This window comes from Tachypleus tridentatus, chromosome 8 (assembly GCF_004210375.1).
Source record: "Tachypleus tridentatus isolate NWPU-2018 chromosome 8, ASM421037v1, whole genome shotgun sequence".
Classification (NCBI taxonomy): domain Eukaryota; kingdom Metazoa; phylum Arthropoda; class Merostomata; order Xiphosura; family Limulidae; genus Tachypleus; species Tachypleus tridentatus.
The window spans coordinates 79841433-79850500 of record NC_134832.1 but is presented as its reverse complement, the minus strand read 5'-3'; the positions used below and the strand labels follow the sequence as shown (position 1 = coordinate 79850500).

The window sequence follows — 9068 nt, the reverse complement described above, 5'->3', positions numbered from 1 at the left end:
TGATCTTTGAAGTGATAAGACTGACAATAATGGCAATGTATATGTTTTTGTTGTTATTTTCTTCTCAGTTTTAATCGTGCCACACTGTTTTAATTTAATTTTTAAAGTTTTACATACAGTTATTTTTAACTTGTCATGTTTTGCTTAAATCAACATGTCTATTTTGCTACATTTATCTTCTGTTGTGTTTCTTAAGATACCTAGTCTAAAGCCTATAAATATTTCTTACCCATTTTGTGTCTCTTTTCTCAGATCTCTGCAGTCAGATTTACACATAAAATTCTTGAAATCCTGTTTTTGTTACCTCACTTCATGTTTACTTATTATTTTGTAATCTTCGAATGCCATACATGCATTTATATATTTCACTGCATATTGTTATTTTCCGTATGCTTCAGGTTTTTAATATATTTTGCTATGGTTACAAATATGTATATTTATGGTCGTACAAATGAGACAAGTAAAAGCAAGTAATTTAATTTTGTAAGTACACGAGATTATACTGACTTAATATAACTAAAAATATATAAAGATCAAACTGCTCTTCTTTGCAAGAGCTACAGCAACGCTTCCATAGCAATAATCAAAGTTCTATGAACTTTCGCGCTATCTATTTGATCCTTAGTGGATCTTAATCTGTCTGCTTTAATCATATTTTATTTTCCATTAAGTATTTTTCTCAAAATATGCAGATTTTTTTTATTTGTATTAGCAATCAAGCATAAGTCACTAATATGGTTTATGCTGATACATTGCATATTATTTTAATTTTAATAATCATGACAAAGTACCTAGGCTATCTGCCATCATCCCTAAATCATGACAAGGCTACCTAGGCTACCTGCCATTATCTCTTAATCATGACAAAGCTACCTTGGCTATCTGTCATCATCCCTAAATTTTAACTATTGACCAGGAAGAAGACATCCAGCATCCTACCACTTACCATCCATGCTAACAGATTGAACATCAACCTTATTGTGCTTAATTTGGTAACTTATTACAGCATCATTCAAACGTTTGCGCCCCCACCGATGTTACAGTGCATTTGCAGCTTTAAATGTGTGACGTTATAAGTGGTATTACATAGATTCGAATCCAGAGCTCTATCACAGGGCCAACACACCCTTATAAACCGTATCAGAAAACAGAAACACCAAATTAATTTGATTATTTATTTTAGGTATAAGGTTTGGTGTTTCAATTATTTCACTAAAACATGAACTCCATGGCATTACCAGTATTAACTAAGTAAATTCTTTAATATAAGTAGCCATGGTTAATGGTGAGACTTATTCAGATTCTTTAGCCTAAGTAAGCAACACAGTTGGCTGATCTTTCTTAATTGGTGAGGATTCGATCGAACACCCTCTGACTACGAACTATAACTACGAGATATTGCAGTATATTTCGTGAAGCTTGGGAAATGTATCACCAGTTGATAAGTTGCAATTATAGTTTTGAAGAGTATTTCTTAATTTGATAAAATGTAATATTACAACAAATTCAGGCAGGATTTCAGAATGAGTTTTATTATTTTAATCACATTTATAAATTTTACAATGAAGAGCATGTATAACAGTAAAGATTTGAAACTGCTCTAATGTATGTCCAAAGAATGACTTTCTTTAATCAAATGAGATTATTTATTCCTATATGTATATATTATTTATACACATACAGAGGACGTTGTTGTTTGTAATTAAGCAAAAAGTTACACAATGGGCTCTCTATGCTCTGACCACCGAAACCTAGATTCTAGCGTTGTAAGTCCGCAAACATTGGGGGCATACACAAGATTAACTACGTTATACTAACACTGTTGTGAATATGCAAACGGAAAGTCACATGATAACCACAGTCGGTATATACTCGCAGTGGAATGCTACATATCAGAACTACATTTTGCAACTGTTTGGTGTTGCGTGGGTAGTGTGATGCTTCCGAAAACTGATCACTTTCTAACTCAAAATGTTCACACACTCAGATCATAAGGATCTGTTTAGAATTTGCAAAGCGGGTATATCCCCTGTATTTGATGGCATTAGAAGATAAAGGAATATGAGCCAACTTGGGGAACCAGGTCCATTCAGAAACAAATCTGCAACAAGTCATTTCCCAATTATGGAAAGCAAAGTGGTGGATCTCATAAAGGGTTAGAATACATGAACACAAAAGTCAGCAGCAACATTCGTTTATGTGTTCCAGGCAACTATACGGAAAATGATCAAGAATGATTTCTATCTAGAAAGTGACACAGGTCAGGTAGGCACAAATTGGTTTCACAACATATCCATTCAACAATTAACAAATGCAAGGAACTGGAGAATGAAATCACTATTCATGCTGTTTTTACAATGACATTTTTGAGTAGTCGCCAGATATAGTGCCTGTGTATCTTTGTGTGATTGAATTGTTCAAACAGGTGCAAGGAAACGATTATCTTCGTAGCGTAGTTGGATTATGTAAAGCTTTTTGGGTGGATTCGTGTGTTTTGTACATTAAAGTCTTACAAGAGTTCTTTTTGCGATGGACAAGTACGCATCAGGGTTACTGTCCCATGCATAGCCGTCAGATACACTATAAATGGACGTGGTCACATGAACAGTAATGACGTGAAAAGGATCCAGAATCGTTTTGGTATAACTCTGCCTAGATAATTGTACTTGCGTTGAGAACTGTAAGTAAATCGGTTGTATTAACAAAGGAACAGAAAGTGGTTACAATCTAAAAGTCAACGTCAAAATTATGTTTATTTCTATTTTTTTATTTCGTGCAAAGCTACACGACGGCTAGCGCAGATAGCCGTTTCTAATTTAGCAGTGTAAAACTAGAGGAAAGACAGCTAGTCATCACCACTCACCAGGGTTGTAGATCCTGGGGGAATGGAGTATACATTCCCTCCTTCATTTTAGGTGGGGATATGGTGCATACAATCATACCCCCCTACAGTTTGGTCTGTTGAATTGTTTTATTGCATCACAGGCCTACAAATTGTGTGTTTGTTCTTGTGATTCTCGTGTTCTTACCAATCGAATTACATAATTAGGCCTAGATGTAGGCTTTTTCAGTAGCCGAAATATACATCTTTAATATAGGCGTGCTTCTGAGCTTTTCGATCTAAGCGATAGGTCTAAGTATACATGCAAGTATCGTGTCAACAAGATTACTCTGTGACTGCATGTTTACAGCTTTCAGGTTTACGTAATCAGATATTACCAATTTGCAAATTGAATAGTCCACATAAGTGGTTGCAAAAATCATCTCCCCCATCAGGTGTAAAAAATCTACGCCTCTGCCACCCACCACCAACTCTTGGGCTACTCTTTTACCAACGAATAGTGGGAAAGGACGAGCATGTTTGGTGCGACGGGGATTTAAGCCCGCGACCCTCAGATTACGAGGCGAGTGCATTAACCACCTGGCCATGCCGGGTCTTTATAATTATGTGTTATATGAGTTTACCATCCTCTTTTCTCGATAATTTGATAACTTTAATGTTATATGTTTTACTTATAAGTTTGAAACTCAAAATATTTCGTAGTGTATATTGTATTGCTATTTTTGTTAATATAAAATGGATACTGAAACTGCTGTCACTGCTGAGATTTATCATCCAAATCACTAAACTGAGCTTCTCAGGTTAACCTTTTTCTTTCACATAACTTCAGTAAATTAAAACTGAATCTAAAGCAGTTTGGATATTAAGATATGTATCATACGAACTGAAAGATTAACTTAAACACTTTTTTCTTGTATTGCGAGTTCTGGACGTTCAAGAAGGTATTAGGATAAAGTTGGAGAATATACCTGCTAAAGCAAAACTTCAGTCCTAAATGATGTTCATATTTAAGAATCATTGTTTAAGCCTTTACATAGAAATTCGATTGATATTATATTATTTATTAATGTAGAGTTGCATATAATTTAAAATAGTCCGTACAAACTACAGTATAAAGACGCTTTGTTAATATCTTGTGGCAAAAAATTGTGGTTATTAATTAACTACTAACTTTCAAAATTTTCAATCACTGTATGTTAGAATTTATAATATTTTGAGCTTTTGAGAAAGGTTTCACAACACAGTAGTCTAGAAAGTTATTGCATAACTTAGTTAAAACTGTAGCTTGAACTTAAAAACTCTTGCAAATAGAAGCCCCAACAGTTTGTCACTCCAGCGTGTTGGTAGAAATTGAAGAATTTTGTAAAAATAGCGGAACTGCCAAGGTGCGCTAACATAACGAGGTTGCGGTTTCAATATGCTTAAGGCTTCAAGCACATCGGTGGATAAAGTTGAGGATTCAAAGTTGGGCGGAGATGTCATTCCGTAGTTTTCAGAGATGAACTGGTGATACCTGTAAAAGTAGTCGCCATATAGGTTTTTCTGTTCTGTGTTCATTTGTGACCACATCCTGTCCGCGTGTATTCTATGATTCTGCATGATATTGGTGAGTCTAGCTAAGTCTCCTGGTTGGATGACTACAACATTGACATTGAATTTGGCCATCTCCAGCCTCAGAGAGTCTGAAAACCCTTCCAATCCAAACTTTGTAGCACTATACGTAGACAATCCGGGGAAAGCACAAGAGCCATTGACACTGGTTATGTTCACAATTCTTCCTATTTTAATAAGTACATGAGAAACATATGTGTTTCAGTAAAATAATAATTAGACTGCTGAAATGCATACAATCACAGCGATTTATCGCAAGTTCTTTATCGTTTAGAATGTTTTGCTTAGACGTAAAAGTACTTGAAAATAGAAGGATACAGGAGATGAAATACAAAAGTTACCAAACTTTCAATACTCGTCCACGTCACACTGCTTTTTAAATCGAAGGAAGTTAGGGAATAATGGGAGAGGGACGAGAAGTAACAACTGTAACTGGATTAAGTAAGGAAACCATGGTTGAGTAAGGAGCTGTCTGTCTATTGTCGAAATTTGGGCTTTAAGAACCTTGGAGGATCAGGTGCTTTTGACCTTTTCCTCCTGATTTCAGACAGAGAAAGTTATCCCAATAAAGAACACCTTGTTTGTTTTTGAATTTCGCGCAAAGCTACACGAGGGCTATCTGCGCTACCCGCCCCTAATTTAGCAGTAACAGACTAAGGGGAAGACAGCTAGTCAACGCCACCCACTTCCAACTATTGGGCTACTCTTTCACCAACGAACAGTGGGATTGATCGAAATACTATAATGCCTCCAACTATAAAAGGGCGATCATTTTCAGTGGCGGGAATTCAAACCCACAGATTGTGAGTTGAGTGTCCTAATCATTAGGTCCCTGAATCTTAGGAAAATGTTTTTCAATGAGTACACAAGGTGAATGTGACATTATTTTAGTAGAGGAAAAGTAGGTAACTTACAACACGTTAACCAATTTGTTTCCACCCATATAAAGTAATATCCGGATAGTGATAAATATTTAGATATATACAAAAGTACCCAGACTTTTCAACCGTGACTTATTTTTGTGTACTGTTTATAAGCTGAATACAAAATGTTTACGTACATGTAACTAGTAACTCACCGCTACACCGTCGGATTAATGGAAGACAAAGTTTAGTGAGTCGAATGGTGCCTATTAAATTAATCTCCATTTGGGCTTTACATTGGTCCCAAGTTTGCCATTCAAATTCTCCATAGACACAAACTCCTGCATTATTGATAAGAGCCCATAAACCTGGAATATCACAAAACTATTTTGAAAAAGAACAAAACAAAAATTGGTGCTTCACTTTAGTGGACCAGTTTAAAAAAAAATTAACTGAAGCAAGTTAAGAATTACAATTCTAAATTAATTCATTAATAATAGAAATTTTGCAAGTATATTATCAAGCTAATATAAATACACATATTGACATAGGATCAATCATCTATAAGGATATGGGGATTCCATTGGGTGATTGAACTTAACATCAGTGTTGCAATGAAACAGAGAACAGTTATTGTAGAAATGTTATCTTTGTGGAACTAAAATTGTGGCATTTAAAGCCCTAGGTTTGTTTATTTATTTTTAACGCAAACTTTTACAGTGGGGTGTCTGGGTGCTGTCTACAGCGAGGATTTGTACCGCAAATTTTGGTTCTGCAAGTCCACAAACTAGTCTGCCGACCCACCGAAAAACCAGCATCGAGTTAAAAATTGTTTTAAATAAATGTATGCTTTTTTTTAATATACAAAATACATACCAAATATCATAAATTTCGTATTCTGAATCTACAGAAAAACATAACTGATACTATTTAATATCACGAGGAGCTTTACAGTGATTTACTTTTCTTTTAGCAATTAAAACCACGACATTTCAGCTTATAGGAGCGTCACATCTTGATGCAATGTATGATTAACAACACTGCATTAAATTTCTAACTGTTTTTAATCTTACATTGGCTGAAGATGTTACGCTCCTATAGGCTGAAATGTCGTGGTTTTAATTGCTAAAAGAAAAATAAATCACTGTAAAGCTCCTCGTGATATTAAATAGTATCAGTTATGTTTTTCGGAAGTTTCAGAATACGTAATTTATGATATTTGGTATGTATTTTGTATATAAGAAAAAGAATACAGATTTAGTTAAAACCATTTTTAACTTGAATGGTGGATTATTAGCTTGGTTTGTTTTGAATTTCGCGTAAACCTACACGAGGGCTATCTGCGCTAGCCGTCCCTAATTTAACAGTCTAATACTAGAGGAAAGGCAGCTATTCATCACCACCCACCGCCAACTCTTGGTCTACTCTTTTACCAACGAATAGTGGGATTGACAGTCACATTATAACGCCCCACAATTGAAAGGGGGAGCATGTTTGGAGTGACGGAGATTCGAACCCGCGACCTTCAGATTATGAGTCGAGTGCCTTAATCACCTGGCCATGCCGGGCCTGACTATTAGCTTACGACTTTGCGATAATTGTTCTATTTTCACTCAGTTTATTTTAATACTAAGCTACCTTTTTTTCCTTCCAGAGACTGCACTAGTTTTAATAATGTATTAGCTGGATCAAACGTGTTTCACATCATTATTTGAACGTAAGGTATGCCAAATTAAAAAATACTATTGATTAGCATTAAGTTTTTCTTATAGTTGAAAATTCAGTTTAACTTTTCCTTAAAAATTAAATTGCAAAGAAAAGCTTTATGAAAACTAGTTGAATGATAATTTTGCAAATAAAATATTTATAATAGTGCACTTTGTTTTTTAAGAGCATTGTAATAAAATATATTAAAAATGTTTTTATTTCTTTGGTTGAATTTCGCGCAAAGACACTACAGAGTTTTCTGCGCAAGCAGTTCCTAATTTAGGAGTGATAAAGTAGAGGGGAGAAAGGTAGTCAACACCATCCACCGCCAACACTTGGGCTACTCTTTTACCAGAGAATAGTGGGATTGGCCGTAACTTTATAATACTCTACTGGTTGAAAGGGCGAGCATATTCGGTAACATGTTTCGATCTTGCGACCTACAAGTTGCAAGTCGACCGGTCCAGCCATCAAGTTTAAGTGCTTTGTATTCCAAAATTTGCGATTTCTTGTCTTTTGCGCTGTACTCATTGCATGTATTGAACACCTATTCTTAGTGTTATCAGCTCTCACTGGGGTACATTTCGAAACTCAAAGTATAATGTTAGATATAACTGTAGTCATTTTATTTGATATATAATTTGGGAAAGTACAGCAAATTATTATGAAGGTGTGTTGAATTATATTGTAACTTTCAGCAGAAACAGCAAATATGTAAAGCTGGTGATTATTTGTTAGATTTCTCTAATCTGCCTGAGGAAATCATTGTCTATCCTGACCTCACAATTGGTCTTCATGTACAACTTTATTGAGGTGAATGTTTTTGCTGTTCTTTTTACCATTCCTTATTCAAAGTATTTTTGTATATACAATTATAACTTACTCAAAATCCAATTTAAAGAGAAACATAAAAGCAATCAGTGGTGAAAATCATTTCTAATTAACTAATCATTTGCATATATCAAGAGAAAGATAAATTAATTTTATCTGTAGTTATATCCAACAGGAATGAATAGTAAATTAAATTTAGTTTCTTAATATCAAACATACCGGCTTCTGGGGAATTATCTCGAACAAACTGGATGGCTTCACTAACACTGATGTCACAAGTTATATCCAGAGGAAGAACTAACAGTTGAGGTGATGAAAGTCTTTTTAGGGCTTTTGCTCCCTCCCCATCAGGGTGTAGACAACCAGCAAACACCACAAAGCCTTCAGCGTGGAGGCGACGAGCAAGATATCTACCTATTCCACTGTCACATCCACTAATTAACACAGCTTTACCAGCAGAGGGCATGAACGTCTTTCTGGAATTAAGAAATTTCCAGAGTAGTATCAGCCCAATTGCAAGAGCAATTATATAATTACAAACAGGTAAATTCATCAGTGCAGATATCATGGCGGCATAGAAAAATGAAACTACCGACACCAAACGTTGAACACTAATCAGCTGAACGAAATGTATATAATTATATTACACGCAGGATATTATACACGTTACTTTTCAATCTGTTACTTATTATTTACTCTGACGAAAAATGTTTTCTATGAATTTACACACTGTAAGACATTTTGACGAAGTATAGACTGTTCACGCTGAAGCAGTCTGCGCGAGATCGTAGCTATGTCAATTTGTTGTTAAAACCTGTCTCCTGCTGTCACCCTGACCTTGAGTATGTGACCCATGATGCCCTGACTTCTCTACAAGAGAGGTAGCGTAAACCATGGTACCAGTTTTAAATCAAGATCTCAACCGCTGTACAACGGTGTACCAATACACGTATTTATTGTCTAAGGCAAAAAAGTTGCTAAAATACAACAATATTCGTAAAGGACCATTTGAAGCGCGAAATAAAAGAAGGATACAACAAATTTATCACGAGCAAAATATATGAGTTTGCAGGTTCATACGTAACGTAACATAAAAGTAAATAATATATTTTTTCTTTACTAGCAAAAGACGTATGGACCGTGGTAAACTCGTTGTTCAGCAACAAGAGGTATTAGAGTCAAATAATATATAATGCACTTACAATATACTTCAC

General features: G+C 35.1%; 1 protein-coding gene across 1 annotated transcript; it reads right to left on the bottom strand.

The window, feature by feature from the left end:
* Positions 1 to 1535: 1535 nt before the first annotated feature.
* Positions 1536 to 8680, bottom strand: LOC143222764 (retinol dehydrogenase 7-like). Its single transcript, XM_076449717.1, has 3 exons — positions 8074 to 8680; positions 5532 to 5684; positions 1536 to 4620 (listed from the first exon to the last, which is right to left on the bottom strand). The coding sequence occupies exons 1-3, from the start codon at positions 8420 to 8422 to the stop codon at positions 4115 to 4117; spliced, it is 1008 nt and encodes a 335-aa protein (XP_076305832.1). The 5' UTR covers positions 8423 to 8680; the 3' UTR covers positions 1536 to 4114.
* Positions 8681 to 9068: the final 388 nt, after the last annotated feature.

Bases quoted from the DNA above. Each gene is read 5' to 3' on its own strand.
- LOC143222764 (XM_076449717.1), bottom strand. From the start codon at position 8,422: ATGATATCTGCACTGATGAATTTACCTGTTTGTAATTATATAATTGCT. The intron at 5,685-8,073 runs GTATGTTTGATA...GTGATATTCCAG, and splicing joins AGATAATTCCCCAGAAGCCG to GTTTATGGGCTCTTATCAAT. The intron at 4,621-5,531 runs GTGAGTTACTAG...TTATTAAAATAG, and splicing joins ATTAATCCGACGGTGTAGCG to GAAGAATTGTGAACATAACC.